The sequence below is a fragment of the Mugil cephalus genome, chromosome 2 (assembly GCF_022458985.1).
Source record: "Mugil cephalus isolate CIBA_MC_2020 chromosome 2, CIBA_Mcephalus_1.1, whole genome shotgun sequence".
In the NCBI taxonomy this organism is placed as follows: Eukaryota; Metazoa; Chordata; class Actinopteri; order Mugiliformes; family Mugilidae; genus Mugil; species Mugil cephalus.
The window spans coordinates 27794700-27814011 of record NC_061771.1 but is presented as its reverse complement, the minus strand read 5'-3'; the positions used below and the strand labels follow the sequence as shown (position 1 = coordinate 27814011).

Genomic DNA, 19312 nt, shown 5'->3' with positions numbered 1-19312 from the left:
ATGCAGTGAAATAAATTGAAAATCACCACAGTGGTAGCTGTAGAGTATGTGGAAAACCATTTGATTCTTTTCTTAATTAAGTTTTCAAATCTGACTATGCAGAAATGAGTTGGATTCTGAATATGCTTCAATAATTATGTTCTGTCACTTAGTTTTAATCATTAAATATAATGTAGTAAAATAACAACAAAGTAATGACTGATATATGTATTTCAACAAGTGAAAATAAGAAGAAAAATATAGACTTCCGAGTTTGCGGGATGCACTTGAATGCACCATAAAACCGCTCAAACGCTTTACCGTCCGATACGATGTAGACGGGCACTCGATTTTCAAGTGTAGATAGCGCGACCGTGCCTCGCCGAAGCGCAGATGGCGTGACTGCAGTGGTATCTGGTAAGAGGAAACATTAAAGTTTTATTATAATATTTCCAGGACGCACAATGTTGAGTAGCTGTTTATATTTAACTGTTATATTTGACTGAGACTGGAGATCATAACTGGACTTTATGAAGGGAGAAATAAAATAAATAATACAGCAAAGCTAAATGAGAATTAAATTCCATGTGTGTAGCATTCAAAGTTGAATGCACACCACTGATGTTGGTACATTGTTTACACTGTGTGTCTTACTGTGAAGGATAAAGTAGAAAAACTACTAAGACCGTCCCAAAAAAGGAAGCTGGACTGAAACTAGTTTCTCTTGTTCTTTTTTTATTTCATCTTAATTTTTAGAACATTTTGAACAGACTGTATGATGTACAACCTAAGGTATCAAAAATATTGAATTAACGTCTGAATGCCATCTGTGTGTCAAGCCTCAAATTATAAAGCACCTCCTGAATCCAAGAAAAGCCAAAGGCGGTGCCGAGAAAAAAAAGAAGAAGAAGAAGAAGAAGAAGAAGAAGACTGCAATTACTCAATGAATAAAACTTCTGTTCCTAATTTATTCACTGTTTAGTTTTGGTCAGAGAAGTGAACAGCACAAAACACTAGGACAGTGTCACAATGAAGGGTTTTGAAGAATGACACAAAAATTCAGGACAAAAGATGAGGCCGGAGTAGAATTCAAAAGAAGAATTTAATAAACATGAAACTCAACCAAAAGCACTGCAGAGGGCAGTTCATAGAGATGTCACGTTCGAAAGCAGAAGTGTCACAACAAGAGGGTTCAATGAATTCGCTTCATAGAATTAAAATTAAGCTTCATTACATCACAATATAAGCGTACTGAATTCAGGGTGGTGTTTTCAAAATCACAGTGCATGTAAATGTCGCAGGTTTTTGAGAGGAGAGTTTTGCGTATGTTATCGATTTACAATGAGGGAGAGTGAGTACGTAATAACTACATACTAAGCACACACACAGCGAAACAAGCATTTTATATGATCATTGTCACCACAGTCCCTGGTTGCAAAGCATTTCACTTTTGTTATTTTGTATTTTTCTTTTACATACAGTATTATATGAACGCACAGCCACTCAAGTATATCGCTTTTTTATTGAAAGAATATAAATCAAGCATTTGAAAATGCACATACTTCATTGCTAAACAGTGCCTCACTGTTTCACAACCCTTTCCCGTTTCCTGTGAATGCTATGTGTACTTGTCGCCACATGTTATTGCATCAAATGCTGGGAAAAACTGAACCGCTTCAACACAATGGCTTCAGACTGATTCAGCGCTTCCGAAAGATTCGGTTTCTCCATCCAGAGGAATCATGAACACAGCATGAATCATGGAAAAAATGACAAGAAAAGGACAAAAGCCATGAAACAATGAGACAGGGAACAAATGGAAAAGCCAGACTATATATACATATAGTTTGACCCCCCCACCGATTTAAATTGTTGAATTTTATGTCAATACTTGAGAGAATGACAACTGGCAGAGTAGTAAAAAGAACTGTGTGAAATGCAACACACTCAGCTAGACAAACTGAATGTTGTTACACCATTATTCTAACATCTTTATTAATCAGGGTGTATCTAATTAACTTCTTTCCTGGACAGACTGAAATCAGAAGATGAGTGACCGTGGGGATGAAGAGGAGAGGCGAGCATCGCGTGCAGCAAAGTATAAAGAGTGTGATGATGCAAGGGGAAGAACACAAGAACACTCTGAACCCTACGCTGGAGCCACGTTGGGAGCTTTAAACCTGCCCAAATGGTACCGTTTACACAGAACACTACTAATACTAATACTACACTCTACCTCCACAAAGAAATGTTGGATCATACAGTGTACTTATTTTTAAAATGGCAGTCTCCAGTCGCCATCCATGATGTCACATCCTGTTCTAAAGAGTCAAATAACGAAAACAAAACTCATCCAAAAAAATGACACATGAACATGCATTAACATTATATGAACTACCTAAAATGAGTGAAACCCTGCAGCTTAAAAATGTTAATTTTGTCTTGTTGTAACTTTTTAATAACGGTGTCTGATAAAACAAAGGGAGTAGATACATTTTTAAAACATGTTTCGACTGTCACCTGCAGTCTTCTTCAGAGGCATCATCTGGTAGAAGTGACGTCTCATTTGAAAAGATGTTCCTCCTGTAGGCGTGGCTGACCATTATTGACTGAAACCATCCTTGGAAAAAAAAAATATTTGAATCGTGTATTTTAGTGTTTTAATCCCAAATCGTATCCACCAGCATACGGGGGGCGGAGCTTATGATTTATACTGCAGCCAGTCACCAGGGGGAGCTCTACTTGCTTTGGCTTCACCTAGAGGGGTCCATCTTTATACAGTCTATGGTTTGAACTAAGTGGTTTGTTATGTGTTGCTCTGCCCCTTATGTCACAGGCCATCTCATGGTGAACTCTCAGAGACTCAGTATGAACACCTGGCATCAGAACTGAAGTCAAACCCTGAGCTGAAAGAACTGGATCTGAGGAGAAACACTCTGAACGAGTCAGGAGTGGAGCTGCTGTGTGCTGCACTGGAAAGCCCAAACTGCAGACTGCAGACCCTGAGGTACGACTGTCTTTGTCTGGTCATTCCTGATAAGAATAACACACCAGTATTAACCACATGCTAAGAGTTCACACCTTTAACTAAAATGATGGTAACTTCTCTAGTTCTTTAAACATTTGTAGAGATGGGATACGAGAAGATGAACTTAACAGATAAATTCACTCTTTCTTATAGACTGAGGGGCAGCATCGTGTCTGAAAGATGTTGTGCTTCACTGGCCTCAGCTCTTAAATCGGACCCGTCTTATCTAAGAGAACTTGACTTGAGTGAAATCAAGAACCTGACGGATTCAGGAGTGAAGCTGTTGGCTACAGGACTGGGGAGTCCACACTGCAGACTAAGGACTTTGAGGTCAGTTTGGGTTCTAATAATTTCTCATATCATTTGTTTTAAGGCATGTTTATTATTTGCCTGGGAGAGTTGCACCAAAAGGAGAGGGATCCAAGACGTCAGTCCTGAAATTAGACAAAGAGTACTCAATCAAACAAATACATATTATGCTTGTGTGTTTGTTTATTCAGGAAAATGAGCCAATATTACATATCACTGAGGTGAATCTCTTGGAGCACAAGTTAATTTGAAGGTTAAACAAGAGTCCAATGTCTTCAGTTCATGGTTTAGTTTAAATAAATCAGTCAAATCAATTTGTCACATGTTTGTGTTGAAGTGAATGATGGAAAGGAGCTTTGAAGCATTTTTATGCAGAAATGTAGAAAACTGTATAATTTCTAGTCTAGTTCTGCAGCTCTTCAAGGAATATTACCATGACAATAATAATTGTGAATTAATATGTGTCTTCTGATTACAGACTGGCTGACTGTAAGTTATCAGAGAGCAGTTGTGGTTCTCTGCTCTCAGCTCTTCAGTCCAACCCGTCCTATCTGGAAGAGTTGGACCTGAGTGGAAACAGTGTGGAGGACTCAGGAGTGGAGCTGCTGTGTGTCCTGCTGAAGAATCCACTGTGTTTTCTAAACACTCTGAGGTGAGACTTTACTGGATGTGAATGTCACCTGGTTTCTTTCAGTCTGTGGTTCAGCTTCATGACTCTGTATCTGGCAGTGCAGACATCCATAGCATAAACCCAACTGTTTTCTATCCTGGAGTGTTTTTTTTTTCTTTAGCTTTAAATGTGTGGAAACAATCTGCTTACCAGAAACTGCTTTGTCTAATTCTGCTCCTTCTTCTTCTTTTTGGGACATTGATTTACTGGAAGCATTACTGCCCTCTGCAGGATAAACAACCGTCTCTCAACCACCAGGGTCTCTGTTTAATGAATTTTGTCATGTTTAATGTCCAGGCTTCTTCAATAAACACTGTAGCGTGTTGACATATTCCACACAAATCTTACACAGTGAGTCGATACCTATTATTCATTCTAAATGAATAAACTTAATTACTGTTTCTGTTCTTTATTCAGACTGTGCTCCTGTGGCTTAACAAAGAACAGTTGTAATTCTCTGGCCTCAGCTCTGAAGTCCAGACCTTTTTTTCTTCAAGAACTAGACCTGAGTCAAAATCAGCTACAAGATATTGGGATCATGTTGCTCTCTGATAGATTGAAGAGTGACTGAAGTACATCATTTAGTTTAAGTATTTTTGTGTTCAAAGTGTCGTCTCCCTGCAGGTTGAGATCTTGTCTGCTCTCAGACTCTGGCTGTATCGCTCTGGTCTCAGCTCTGGAGTCTCAGCTCCCTCATCTCATGGAGGTGGACCTCAGTGGAAATGAGCTGCAGGAGAGAGGAAAGAGAGACCTGCTTGGACTTGTGAAACATCCAGGCTGTAGAATGAGGTCTCTTAGGTCAGTAGAAGGTTGGATTCACTGTCACTTTGGTTATTTATGCTGGATTCAGTTCAGTGTTGACTGTGTTGATTTGTACCCACAGAGTGGGAGACGGACAGGACTTGGTTAAACGTGATGATGCAGGTGTGTATTCACAAAAAGATCTCATTCATGTTGTACCCCACAGCTACAAAGCACTGTACCTTTAGAAAGTGTGCAAACAGAGAAAATACAAACATTTTTCCATGTATTCTCATCAGAATGGCTGACTACTATTGGTGCCAAACGACGTAAAACATCTGTAATAGACGAGACAGTCGGTGGAGCTGCAGGTGAGAGCCAAGAGTTTCCTAACTTTATTCAGTGGTAGTGGGTCTGAAAGTATCTAATTAACTGTTTAAACTTTAAAATAACATACTGTGTGGTCGTAGCACTTAACTGAAATCCTACTGATAAAGACTTTTCTTTGTCTTTCTGTAATCCAGGGACCATCAGATATCAGCACCACGGATCAAACCCACAGGTGAGGATATCATGAAACGATAATAAATTATAAATCATATAAATGTTGTCAGGTGCTGATCAATATAAATAAAATAAACCAGTGGCCTAATTTCACTAAACCATGGCGTCGTTTTGGACAAGGCAGGGCAAGCACCCCCCCCCTCCTATGGGGTCCGGGAGGAGGGTTTTCGCCTTCGATGACGGTCAGTTTAAGGATTACAATTTTTCTGCTTAATGATCCACAGCTTACATATTTATGGCCAATTCACCAGCATTAGATCAACAACACAATAACTAGCCCCAGTGTTCTGCTTCCACAGCACTGTGACTTCCCCACATAGGCAACTGTACATGATGCTGGTTTGAAAAAAAAAAAAAAAATGTTCAATTGAACTTTCCACAAAGATTTTTAACAAGTATTTCCTTGTTAAAATCCATCTGTGACTAATCTCCGAAGACAAATGAATAAGTGTTTGTTACTTGAAGTATATCCACTTCATAAAAGGTGCCACAGACAGGTGTCATTAGCAATCTTTCATTTCATTGTGCTCTGATTGACAAGTAGTGTTAACCAAACAAACATGGGCGTTTTTCTGAAATATGACAAATATTTAAGTCAAGTATAAGATAAGATAAGATAAGATAGTATTGATCCCTATTGGGGAAATTCAGATGACTTTATAACTCACAAAGGTTTCAGTTGCTCCACATGCACATCTCTCGTCTGCAGTACAGTTTGACGATGCAGGGGGGTGGACACCATGCGTACATGAGGACGGGTCAAGGATGTATGGAGACAACATGCAGCGCGTTGAGCACGAGGCAGCCTGGCCCCTGGAGAAACAGACGAGCATCAAAGAACAGAGCGGCAGCGGCTTTTGGTTTGGAAGAGCCATCACTATCAAAAATCAGTCAGAGAGAATTAGAACAGGACTGAGTACATCCTGATGCACCGTAAAAAGTCCTGGTGCACCAGGGGTTAAAATCAAGACATGCCAGTAGCATACTGTTATATTTTCTACCAAAGTCAAGGTATGGCAAGTGCCATACCCAAACGATGCCACTGAAATAGACTGTTTACAGTGTGTTAGACAACTACACCTCTTATATTAACCACATCTGAATTTGCTCGTATAGGTCAAGTTCCTATGGTCCGTTTGCTGGTAAGTATCCTCCATATCTGGATAAGAACTTGGTTGAACATTTCCTAAAATACTGCACTCAGGTTGGAGTTTTAGGCATTTACACCAGAATATTTCCTTTTAATATTATTATTTCTATTTTCTATCAATCACTCAATATTCTGTCATTATATTAAATGTGTCACTTAAACAGTTATTGTTTGTTTATTTCAGGATCAGCCTGTGTAGACCACTTCTCACTGGATCCAAACAGAACAAAACCAGAGGTTCATTCTACTGTGGGCCAGATGCACCAAATAAATGTGAGTTTACAGTTTGTTATTTTATTATTTTATTACTTACTGTTTAGGAAAATGGATGAATGTGAAGTTAAATGTTCGCCTGAATATTTTATGTTTTGCAGAGAACTACTAGTCTCTAATGTCTCAGTAACTGATTGTGTCTTTCTAAAATTCAGACCCCCACACTCTTTTCACCTGAACTCTTCGATGAACATGGACCTTCGTCTTACAGGTAATTCAGACAAATATCTTCCACTTAATTCACTCATTTTAAGTTTTGATTAAGTCAACTAAAACAGTAAAATACACTTCACATGCATATTTACAAGGAATGTTTCAGTTGTTTTAGGTAGTTAATATTAAATTGATGAATGTTCAAGTGTCAATTGTATGGATAACTGGCAGGAGTTAATTCAGACTCCAATTAGACTTAGTCACAGTCCTATTATAGTAAAGGTCTTCAGTAGTTTCCATTAGGCTTGACTGGCATAGGTTTATTTCTGTCCAAAAGCCCAAGAACTAAACTGATACAACAAATGAAATGAAGTTGTATAAGCAGAACCTCTGTTTCAGTCTATATTCATCTGAACACACTACAAAGACAAGATATTTCATGTTCAAATTGATAAACTCTATTTATTCATACATTGTCTGTGTTGTGTTGTACAGATTTAGGAGCTCGTCTGCAGGTGTGTTCCAGTGTAAATTGACCAGACTGGTGTTTAAGATGACTCAGGGTGGTGAGCTGGTGTATTGGATCATCCAGTGGGACGAGGACCTCCTCAACTCAGCTGGAAAGACCCCTGCAGGTCCACTCTTTAGCATAAGTTGTTCTGAGGGTTCTGTTTCTCAGCTGCACCTCCCACACTGTGGAAATCTACCTGGTAAGTATGTCCACTATGGAGCTCCAAAATAAATAAAGGATTATCTTGTCTTATTCTTTATTCTTCTAAATGACATGGAGTCAGAGGACTCATGAGGTTGGGTAAATGGTGCCCTGTCCTGTGTCTTACAGCTTTGCTTCTGCTTTTGTTTTTGCTGAAGGCCTCTCCGTGGTCCACATTAGTAATGATGGGATGAGCATCCTTCAGCCCCTGGAGATCACAGCCTCTCACGTGGTCGTGGATGTACCTCACTTATCTGCCTTTGGCTTGGTGTGGGATATCATCAAACGTCTTCTAAACATCCAGATACAAATATGTGGACAAGTGCTGTTGTTCTACCGACCGCAGTACAAGAATCAAAGCCAAAAGCTCAACGTGTTTCTGCTGCCAGAAAATGTGCCGCTGCAAGAGGTGAGAGCATTGAAGATACAATCTTTACTTTAGGTTCTGACCATAGACCGTACAAACATGGAGGCGGAACAGCTCCTCTAAACTGAAGCCAAAGCAGTAGATCTCCCCCTGGTGACTGGCTGCAGTACAGGTCATAAGCCACGCCCCCTCCATGCTAGTGGGCGGGGCATGGGTCAAACTAAAACAGTAAAATACTCTTCACATACATATTTACAAGGAAGATTTTCAGTTATTGTAGGTTGTTAATATAATATTGATGAATGTTCAAGTGTCAGTTGTTTCGATAAGTCTCGTTTTAATTATTTGACGCTAAAGAAACAGGATGTGACATCATAGCGACCACCAGTTACCATGCCAACTGCTCCGTAAAGCGGCCCCACAGGACCATGAGAGAAATTAAAATAGGTACATTTCCAACATTTTCGAGCGTAGTGTCTGGTGGAAGTGTGGGTGGGGCATCAATTTCATGGCTCCGCCCTCGGACCGTACTGATCAGGCTCTGGCTCCAAAGTCACAAGTTGGCGCCGCCCTTATATCCAGGAAAAATATCATCAGTTTGACCAATGAGAGGAAGTTGCGTCCATATTTATATACAGTCTATGCTACTGACACATTTCACTTTGCTTTGTATTTATTACCAGAGTGTTTATGGAAAGAATTGGGATTTTGTTTTCTGTTTTACCAGTGTGGTTGGAGATTCCTCTTTTATAGAACTCTGTTGCTAAGTGTGATGTGAAAGCTTCACAAATTAAAGATGAACCTTTTCTGCTCCAACGTATTCTGAGGTTCTGAGTTTGTTTAAAAATTGCTTTTCCACAAGTTAAATAAAAATAGCAGAACTCACCTTTCAATATGTGTGACCTAACTTTAAATCAGTTCAAGAAGGAACTCATCCTTAAAATGTCCAACTAAATCATCTCCAAATTCTACTGAAGGTGAAATGCCAGCAGAAGATGGCGGAGTACATCGAGGCGCCTTCCTCTTGTCTGCTCACTACAGGCCAGTTTTACAGTCTTCTCTGTCCTGAGGCCCACATGATACAGCCTGAGGTGAGTAGGTCACACTCAGCTTGGAGAACAGTTACTCAGAGCTAATTCAAAAGAACTCAAAAGACTATGAACATGAGTGGAGGGTAGAAGATGGAGCTTGCCAGACAACTAGCAACCTGTGAGGACGTCTACCTTTCACTGTGAGCCTTGACATAATCATTTAAACCAGTGAGTTGTATAGAAATCCTCACGTGTACAGTTGATTGTCATCAATGGAGAAATTAGCTACAGAGACCAGTGTGTTGTATTGTGTTGTGGAAATATTTCAGCTGTTAAAAACCTCAGTTCATTAACAACATTGGTATAATTTTACAGTGTGCTCTGTTTGACCTGAAGTATGGACCAAACTACCACCCAACATTTGATATTCGAATGACTCCGAACACAAAGGAAGTTACTGTGAGAGTCCGAGACCAAGAGGAGAGACATGTCTGGGCGTATCGTGCTGAACTACCTGGTAAAGAAGGCTTGAGTATTAGTTACTTCACCGTTCAGCCATACCATTATGACCACTGACAGGAGAAGTAAATAACATTTGAACCATCTTTTGCCAGTTCAGTGATCTGCTGGGAAACTTTTGGATCTGGAATTCATTCATGTGGATGTTACTTAGACAATATTAAAAGGTCATAATGTTATGTCTGATGGGTGTATTAAATAATTGTTAAATAATTGTGCTCTATAAACATGAGTGGCTCTTCTATTAGCAAAGCGATTTTGAAATGTTTGCAATTTTAGCTGAAATTGGAGCCTTTCACATATTTTAGTTTCATTTTAAACACACATTAGCAGGTCCACTTCCTGAGTTTTAGCGTTTAACTCAGAAGTAGACCTGCACTTTGAGATCGTAGTGATCTGTTGGGACAATATGGTTCTATGAGGTCTTTCAGATATGATGGTACTAGGAGGAGGAGGATTTTAAATTCAATTCTAGATTTTAAAGGGAGAATATGGAGAGAAGCTAAAACTGGGGTAATTTGATCTCTCCTGCTAATTCCTGTCAGTGCTCTTGTTGCAGCGTTTTGAATCAATTGGAGGCTTTTTAAAGAGCTACTTGGACAGCCAGACAGTAACGAGTTACAATAATCCAGCCTGGAAGACACAAATGCATGAACTAGTTTTTCCGCATCGTTCCGAGAAAGAATGTTCCTAATTTTGAGGATGTTACAAAGGTGAAAGAAAGCAGTCCTGGTCACCTGCTTTATGTGAGAATTAAAGGACATATCCTGGTCAAATATAACACCAAGGGTTTTCACAGTAGTACTGGAGGCCAAGGTAATGCCATCCAACAAAACCAGGTGATAATGAATTTCTGCCATTTTTAGGTCCAAATATAATGACTTCTGTTTTGTCTGAGTTTAAAAAGAGAAAGTTACAGGTCATCCAAGCCTTTATGTCTTTAAGGCATGCTTGGAGTTTAACCATCTGATTAGTTTCATCTGGTTTCATGGATAAATATAGTTGGGTGTCATCTGCGTAGCAATGGAAGTTAATAAAATTGGCCAAATTTCCAGAGAAAGGAGGAGCACCCACCAAGGTGGGGGGTGAACTCCATCTCGTCATCATCATTCCCATCATCTCTATTACCTACTGATGGTGTCTAGGCTAATTAGCTGGTGTTTTATTTCTGTGGCTAGGCTAATTGTATCTTGTTTCTGACATAGGCAGAAGGATGAGGTGTCTGGTCTGAGTGTAGTTGCATTCCCATCATCTCTATTACCTACTGCTGGTGGCTAGGCTAATTAGCTGGGGTTTTATTTCTGTGGCTAGGTTAGTTAGTAGCTGACCACTGGTCTGCTGGTTGGTTGTCCAGTTGGACCTAGTTTCTGAAGGAGTTATGCCTTAGATCATGGCACAAGGGACTGTAACATCTCGTCACGTGTATTAATGAATACGTCTAATCAGACCAGGCTTTCCTCAGAAAGAGTTCCAATTATCAATGTAGACCACGTCGTTGGCTGGACGCCACTGAAATAAAATGAACAAGTTGAAATATTGGTCTTTGTTTGAACATGGCGTCAACATGTATCCAGATGAAGTGTGCAGTAAATGTTTTCACACCAACATTAAATGCATCTAAAGAGACCATCTGAGCTTTGACCTCAGTTCTACGGCCTGTAACCAAATAAAATCTCCATCATTAGAGACCCAGTAGGATATATACAGAGCTGCTGTCCCCAAGTAAAGGTTCACCATCTACTGCTGTTTCAGAACCATGAACAGTGTCCTTTGTTGTGTATGTGGGACATAATGAGCAACAACACATTGATCTCCGCTCTGATGTTTTTTAGATTTTAGAAACCTGCACAAATTGCAGATTATAACCATAACACGCGAAGCAGTGAAACAAAATCTCTCTGTCATTTAAAATGTCTGTTCATGTATAACAATACCAGGTGTACCAGTCTTCTCTGTTTACACCTGTTACTAACATGCACTAAACTAACCCAGTACTACTCGTTTGGTTTCGGGCCAGACAATCCACACTATAACCAGTGACTCATCCTCATCACTCCATGGACTACTAACAGATGCAGGTGAGCAACAATTTGTTTAGAGAAAAAAAATGTGAAAAATAAGTGTCTATGGAGCTTTAGTGACAAGAAAACAAAGACATTTACATTTTGTGAATTTCTTTGTTGACCCATGTTCATGTTTTTTCCGAGCTGATCAACAATTATGAATTATTTTCTCGTATTTTTTAAACAACAACCACGTCTGTCCCTTTCATATTATACTGTCTAGAGATTCTTCCAAGTTCCACATTTCTCCTGCTCCATCTATAGTCAAATATCCTCTATACCCGTTTATGTTACTGGCTGCTTAATGGTAACTTCTAATTGTTCTAAATTAAAATAAAATGATTGTGAATTGCATACGTACATGTACGTACTGTATGTCGTCTATTTACCCCAGAGTGCATCCTTCACAGTCTTGTGTTTATTTTATGGTTCAGATGTACAAGCAGCTCCAGCCTTCAGTCTCCTGTCAGCCCAACCTCCATCCACTGAGCCAGGATCATCGTCTCTGGTCACAAGTGACAGAAGAGGTGAGCAACACTGTTAGAGATCATTGTAAATGACAGAGATTCTGCAACATCGTGTTGATTTTAATTTAATTTAAAACACACATTAGTGTGTCCACTTCCTGACTTTTAGCTGTGATCATGCAGCCTACAGTATACTCAATTATATACATAACTAGAAAATACACTTTGGGAAATTTTGAAGGGGCTACAGGGGGCTAATGCCGGGAGTATCGTCTCTGTCAACATGGGAATTACCACACTTTGCCTGCATTTAGCACAATGTGGTGAGCACAGTTAGCTCACAGTTAGACTGTGTGTGAGAGAGTAATGCGCACGAAAGCGTGTATCCTAGTACTCTTCCTGAGTGTATCTGTAACTGTAAAAGCATGTATGTATGTGTGTGGGTGGGTGAGGGTGAGAAGTGTGTGTGTGTTACTGTAATCACAAAGTTACCTATGTAGTGTGTGTGAGAGATTAATGCGCGCTCTCGCGCGCATGTTTGTGTGTCCTACTACTCTTCCTGTGTGTATTTGTAAGTGTAATAACATAAAGGTACCTGTGTGTTTGTGTGTGCGTGTGTGTATCTGTAATTACAAAGGTATCTGTGTGGGTGGGAAGGTGTGTGTGTTGGTGTGTGTAGAGACAACTGATGAATGAACTGATCTCAGCTGTGGCCCAGAGCTTCGGCTCGACGGAAGCGCGCACAGCCAGGACACAGAAAAGAGCTAGATTTCCCTCCTTTTCACTGTTCTCACATTTTGACTCACTGTGACAAAACGGTAGCTCCTATCAGAAAAACAAGCAGACCGTGGGCGTCATAAGACCTTCCTGAAGACTTTGATATGTCTTTTGTCCTTCTAGAGTAAATATTTTGGACACACTCGCGAGTTTAAAACAAAGGTCCCTTCTCCTTCTCTCAGAAAATCTTTGCATTGGAGTGAACGGTGAGCAGGCAGGTACTTTACCACGAACAGACCCTCACAGTTTAAATTCTGTACGTCTCACTGCTTTGCCGAGCACATTGTGAGAGACACAACAGGTTTGTTTAAAACTGTGGAAAAAATCATGTGTCTAGTGTGTAAATTGTGGCTGCGACGAGCATGTAAAGAGAAAATTTTCAGGTAATTTCACACACGTTCTCACACTCTATAGCAGGCATGTCAAACTCAGTTTGGCTCTGGGGCCGGATCCAGACTTTCTGTTCTCAGATGGGCCGGATCAGTAAAAGAATGTCAACTCCAAATATTTAGCTTTGTTTTTCAGTACTATGCTTTATCATTCAGCCTACATTTGTAGCCTACCCTACATATTATAATCACGGATGACAAGGGATCTTTTCTAAGCACAACACATTTATTCAAAACCAATGGGAAAAAAATGATTTTTCATGTTTGGCCGTGAATGTGTTAACAACTGGTTTATTTTAACAGTTGAGTGAATGCAGTTTTACACCTGAACCAACTCACTACACTAAACAAACTCAAGTGGGAGCTATAAAAAAAATATTTTCGCCTTAATTGTCATACTGCTTTGAAATAAATGAAAAAAGAAATACAAAATAAAATAAAATAAATAAATAAATTAAAAAGTTATAGCAGTGCATGGGCAATAGGATTAGACTACATCAGATCAAACTACTAGGCTGGGCCTACTGAAGCTGAGAATATACTGCACAATATTAATTGTCTTTAATATGACATACTTGTCTTTATGATGAGTGGCGCCGAATATTAAACTCTTTGAACACTGCAACTTGCTGATTACATACCAAGCACACTGGTTTTGCATTCAGTTCTGTGAATAAATACTTCTCGGTCCATTTCTCCTGGAAAACTCTGCACTCCGTGTCCACTCTTCTTTTTTTTGACAGTGCCATTTTGGGAAGGGTGTGTTGACCGATAACTTGTTTAGCAGGGGTGAATGGTGAAGCAAGACTGACGGTTTATTTTTACTTGGACACATCACGTTGCGAATGTTTATTTCCTGTGACTAACTCGTGTCAGTGCCGCATGCTTGACGTGAGCGCTTTTACACATTTACTGCCCTCTAGCGGCCGGAGGGAGCATTTGGTTTGTATTTATTTTAAAAAATCACAACTTTTAATAGAAATTAGCTAGAGACTCGCTTCTTTTTTTGACATACTCAGAAATTTATGCCGGGCCGGATTAAATGAAACAACGGGCCGGGTCCGGCCCGCGGGCCGTATGTTTGACATGCCTGCTCTATAGTGTGAGAACGTGTGTGAAATTACCTGAAAAAAACATAGAGTCTATGTAGCAACATTCCACACTCTAAAACAAGATTCGATAGAAATTTTTATTTTTTAATTTTTCATTGGACAGTGATTGATCAACAACAATAAGACGTATCAAAATGAGGAAATAATACACCAATACACAAGGCTTGTGTCTACATTTTAAAGTTCAAATGAAGTCTGTAGGTGAAAGTATGCCTGAGAGGTAGACCTTTGAAAAACTGATTTTTGGGCGTTCTTTTTCAGCCGTCCCATTCATTTCCTATGGTAAATTTGTCGCAGGTAATTTTTCGCGACTTATGTTGCAAAAAAATTCATATTTCGGAAAAACAAGTAATAGCACACCGATCCCAATTGAGCCGCACGTTTTGATATATAACTTGCCTTTCAGCTCTTCAAGCTGTTGGATGAGTTAAGGGACGAAAACGGGGAGAAAAAGGAATTTAAAAAAAAAAAAGAAGAAGAAACACACGGGATAGCAATAGGGGCTCAGGGCTTTGCTGCTGTAGGCTGGGGGCTCGGGCGTTGCCCCGTAGCCCCAAATAATAATAAGAAACACGCGAGATAACAATCGGGGCCTCTGAGCTTTGCCTAGCCCCTACTAGGCCTCAGGCGAAGCCCTGTAGCCCCTATTTAACAAGTTCCAGAGGGCTAATACTTGGAATATTGGTCTCTGTTTGAACATGGTGTCAACATGTATCCAGATGTAGTGTGCAGTGAATATTTTTTACACCAAGATTAAAATGCATCATCATTTAAAATGTCTGTTCATGTATAATAATACCAGGTGTACCAGCGTTCTCTGTTTACACCTGTTACTAACATGCACTAAACTAACCCAGTACTACTCGTTTGATTTTAGGTGGAAGGCCCTCCTCAGCTCCAGGCCCATCCAGCCAGTTAATCCACACTATAACCAGTGACTCAGCCTCATCAATGCATGGACTAGTAACAGATGGAGGTAAGCAACAATTTGTTTAGAAAAAAAAAATGCAAAAAATAAGTGTCTATGGAGCTTTAGTGACAAGAAAACAAAGACATGTTCATGTTTTTTTCCAAGCTGATCAAAAATTTTGAATTATTTTCTCTCTCTCTCTTTTTTTTTTTTAAATCAACAACCACCTCTGTCCCTTTCATATTATACTGTCTAGAGATTCTTCCAAGTGCCACATTTCTCCTGCTCCATCTATAGTCAAATATCCTCTATACCCGTTTATGTTACTGGCTGCTTAATGGTAACTTCTAATTGTTCTAAATTGCTGAATTGAATTGAATTGTGAATTGCATACGTACATGTACGTACTGTATGTCGTCTATTTACCCCAGAGTGCATCCTTCACAGTCTTGTGTTTATTTTATGGTTCAGGTGTACAAGCAGCTCCAGCCTTCAGTCTCCTGTCAGCCCAACCTCCATCCACTGAGCCAGGATCATCGTCTTTGGTCACAAGTGACAGAAGAGGTGAGCAACACTGTTAGAGATCATTGTAAATGACAGAGATTCTGCAACATCATGTTGATTTTAATTTAAAACACACATTAGTGGGTCCACTTCCTGACTTTTAGCTGTGATCATGCAGCCTACACTAGAGACTTGATTATATATATAATTAACAAGTTCCAGAGGGTTAATACTAGGAATATTGGTCTCTGTTTGAACATGGTGTCAACATGTATCCAGATGAAGTGTGCAGTAAATATTTTTTACAACAAGATTAAAATGCACCTAAAGAGACCATCTGAGATTTGACCTCAGTTCTACGGCCTGTAACCAAATGAAATGTCCATCATTAGAGACACAGTAGGAAATGTATAGAGCTGCTGTCTCCAAACACTTTTGGTTTCAGGTGGAAGGTCCTTCTCAGCTCCAGGCCCATCCAGCCAGTTGACCCACACTATAACCAGGGACTCATCATCACTGCATGGACTAGTAACAGATGGAGATGAGCAACAATTTGTTTAGTTAAAAACCTGTAGAAAATAAGTGTCACTTACCTTTGGTGGATTCCCATGCTGACTTATTTAATGTATCCACTTGTTTATTTAAAAATGGGCAAATACAGCGGTGCTCAAAATACTGTGTACGTGTTTGTAGATGAAGATATCTTCTAACTTGATGGACATCCACAGACAAAAAACATAAACACATATTAAAACATAAAAAATGAACATGATCTCATTCAATATGAAGTGAAGTGGTTGATGTTGTGATTGCAGTTCAGGACAGACAAGCCATCGGTAAGTTTGGCTGCAGCAATACTTGCTGTTTTTTGACAGCACAAATAATACTGCATCACCCATACACGTTTGCAATCCAATATAATAATAATTCATACAATACCTGAGGATAAATTCTTATTTATACTCTCAAATACTTATGATGCAAAGACCAAAGTTTATTATGGCAATGAAACATATTTCTTTTATCTTCCAGGTCCTCATCCGAGCTGCTACAATCCAAACATGCCTCTGACTTCACATGTTCAAGAAGATAAGAAGCTGAAGTCTGTTCGGGTAGAGTTTATTAACAGAGTGTCTGATCCTGTTCTGAAGAATCTGCTGGATGAGCTTCTGCAGAAGGAGGTTATAAACAGTAGTGAACTGGAAGAGATGCAAGCCTTGTCCAAGGCAGACAAAGCTAGAAAGCTGATCGACACCGTGGTGAAAAAAGGACCAGAGGCTTGTAAAGTCATGATCGACGCTTTCCGTATATTAGATCCATTTGTTTTTGAAACATTGAATTTACACTGAAATTAAAATGAGCTTCAAATCTGTGTATTTTGAAAACTCAAAAACATGGACGTCAGTGTTTTAAAAATGCCTTGTTTATACTGGAACACACAGAGTTTAACATAACAAGTATTTGTATTCAGAGCATTTTATGTTGTTAATGATTTGTCAAATGCTTTTTTTTTTTTGTGGATAACACCTCTTGGATATTTTTCTGTGTGGAATGACAAAATATGTCTGTTTTTAATGGATGCAATACATTGTTTTTATATTTTACACTGATCTTTGTGGTGTTCTTATTACTTTTATACTGCAAACAAATCAAACAATCCAAATCTGTTAAATCTGGTTTATAGATTGTATTATATATTATATATAATTTATAAAGTTTGATGCATGATAACAACTTACATACTTAACACTGAAAATATATAGAAAGGACAGAAATACCTACAGAGGAACTGAGGAGATTTAGATTCAAAATCATATTCCTGCGAAACAAAGAAAGGACCTTATGTTTAAAGACACTGAAGTGGTATGGATACAAGTATACTGACCTCATGTAAAACCAATGGATGCTGTTTGGACTAAATGAGCAGAGGGTCTCCACAACATTGACATGATACCTGAAACATCCACCCTCGTTTCATCTTCATCATTCTGGTAGATGGCAGCAGATTGTTCTGAAAAATGTCTCTGTACATGTTTCCATTCATCCTCCATTCAATTATATGAAGTTTGTCAGTAACATATGCAGAAAAACAGCTCCACACCATGATGTTCCCACCTCCAAACTTCACTGTTGGTATGGGGTTTTTGGGGTGGTGTGCAGTGCGTTTTGTCCTCCAAACATGGTGTGTGTTGTGGCATCCAAAGAGCTCTCATCTGACCAGACTATGTTCTCACAGTATTTTACAGGCTTGTCCAAATGTTTTGCAGTGAACTTTAAACGAGCTTTAACATGCTTTTTCTTCAGAAATGGAGTCTTGCGTGGTGAAGTGCATACAGGCCGTGGCTGCTTAATGTTTTCTTTGAAACAATTATTTTTGCTAATTCCAGGTCTTTCTGAAGCTCTCCACAAGTGGTCCTTGGCTCTTGGACAACTCTTCTGGTAATTCTTTTCACTCCGGTTTACGAGTGAATAAGGTTCTTTCCACTTCCGGATTATGGAAGGATTATACATCCGGATTATGTATCACAATAAGGTTGTGAAGGTCTTGAGCGAGTTCTTTGCCTTTACCCATCATGAGATGTTCCTTGTGTGACACCTTAATGATGACGCACCTTTTTATAGGCTGTAGGCTGTAGGCTGTAGGTTTGGACTGAACCAGCTGATATTCATTTGCACTGACAAGGGGCAGGATGGCTTTCTGATCACTGGTAGATTTCAGCTGGTGTCTTGGCTTTCCATGCCTTTACCCACCTCCCTTTCTGCATGTGTTCAATACTTTTTCCCTCTGTTATTTTACATTATTACACATAACTTCATTTCTGAACTTATTTGTTTTTGTGTCTTTCTATGTATGGATTACTGGGGTTGTTACCAACACCAGGTGAAAATGTCATGTCAATGGCACCTTTAGAAATATGTTAACTATGAAAAATTGTGATGAGTGCAATACTTATTTTACCCGCTGTATATAAAATAGTAAAGAAGGTTTTACTTACACGGATTTACCGCTAAAGTTAAAATCTTGAAAAATAAAACACAGATTGTTTTTAATGCAGCAGTGGAAATAGTGTATTGCACAGGACTTTAGAATAGACAGTTAAGACATAACACTGTCTATATTACGTAGGTGGGTTGTTACATGTTCAACGAGTTCAGGTTCCACCGAGATTTGAACTCGGATCACTGGATTCAGAGTCCAGAGTGCTAACCGTTACACCATGGAACCACAAGGTTCTATGTTCTTTGATGGTTTTGCCCTTCCCTAACCCTCAAGAGAGGTTCATGGCTTCAAGCCATAGGAAAATGAATAAATAAAATATTTTCTTTGTAACGTCGCCGATCATTATATACTGTATGTGTTACATTATTTATGTGTCTGCCTGACTAACGGTGCACCACCACTGCCATGAAACAAAGAGAGAAAATGTGGCAAAGTATTGCAGACCACCTGAATGCATAAGTATTGCACAACACACACTCACTACTCTGTTAAACATCACAATTACAATCCAAATAGTTAATTAACATCTCCGAAAACATAGTTCTACTCTGATTATGAATCAGCTGAAACTTCAAGTGAAACTGACGGAAGAT

General features: G+C 39.3%; 2 protein-coding genes, 1 long non-coding RNA gene and 1 other non-coding gene across 7 annotated transcripts; 2 read left to right on the top strand and 2 right to left on the bottom strand.

Annotated features, from left to right (window-relative positions):
- The first annotated feature begins 342 nt into the window (after nt 1-342).
- Nucleotides 343-5020, top strand: LOC125003705 (NACHT, LRR and PYD domains-containing protein 12-like). 2 transcript variants are annotated; one of them, XM_047577806.1, is made up of 7 exons: nt 343-396; nt 2014-2170; nt 2816-2986; nt 3161-3337; nt 3795-3968; nt 4611-4784; nt 4870-5020. In XM_047577806.1, exons 2-7 carry the CDS (start codon nt 2028-2030, stop codon nt 4973-4975), a joined length of 945 nt encoding a protein of 314 aa, XP_047433762.1. In that variant the 5' UTR covers nt 343-396; nt 2014-2027; the 3' UTR covers nt 4976-5020. The 2 variants fall into 2 exon arrangements, with proteins under 2 accessions (XP_047433762.1, XP_047433763.1); XM_047577807.1 differs by lacking the exon at nt 4870-5020 and having other exon boundaries at nt 4404-4751.
- LOC125003736 lies at nt 4577-5384 on the bottom strand. Its single transcript, XR_007112263.1, has 3 exons — nt 5206-5384; nt 4813-4969; nt 4577-4713 (listed from the first exon to the last, which is right to left on the bottom strand). It is a non-coding gene; the product is annotated as an uncharacterized LOC125003736 (long non-coding RNA).
- LOC125003698 lies at nt 5031-17322 on the top strand. 3 transcript variants are annotated; one of them, XM_047577788.1, is made up of 16 exons: nt 5031-5098; nt 5252-5289; nt 6001-6151; nt 6408-6433; nt 6626-6714; nt 6870-6925; nt 7363-7577; nt 7738-7988; nt 8924-9037; nt 9353-9494; nt 11509-11574; nt 11994-12086; nt 15182-15280; nt 15686-15778; nt 16164-16259; nt 16751-17322. In XM_047577788.1, exons 3-16 carry the CDS (start codon nt 6057-6059, stop codon nt 17065-17067), a joined length of 1752 nt encoding a protein of 583 aa, XP_047433744.1. In that variant the 5' UTR covers nt 5031-5098; nt 5252-5289; nt 6001-6056; the 3' UTR covers nt 17068-17322. The 3 variants fall into 3 exon arrangements, with proteins under 3 accessions (XP_047433744.1, XP_047433745.1, XP_047433746.1); XM_047577789.1 differs by lacking the exon at nt 11509-11574; XM_047577790.1 differs by lacking the exons at nt 15182-15280; nt 15686-15778.
- A 1550-nt stretch (nt 17323-18872) lies between these two features.
- On the bottom strand, nt 18873-18944 carry trnaq-cug. Its single transcript has one exon. It is a non-coding gene; the product is annotated as a tRNA-Gln (tRNA).
- Nucleotides 18945-19312: the final 368 nt, after the last annotated feature.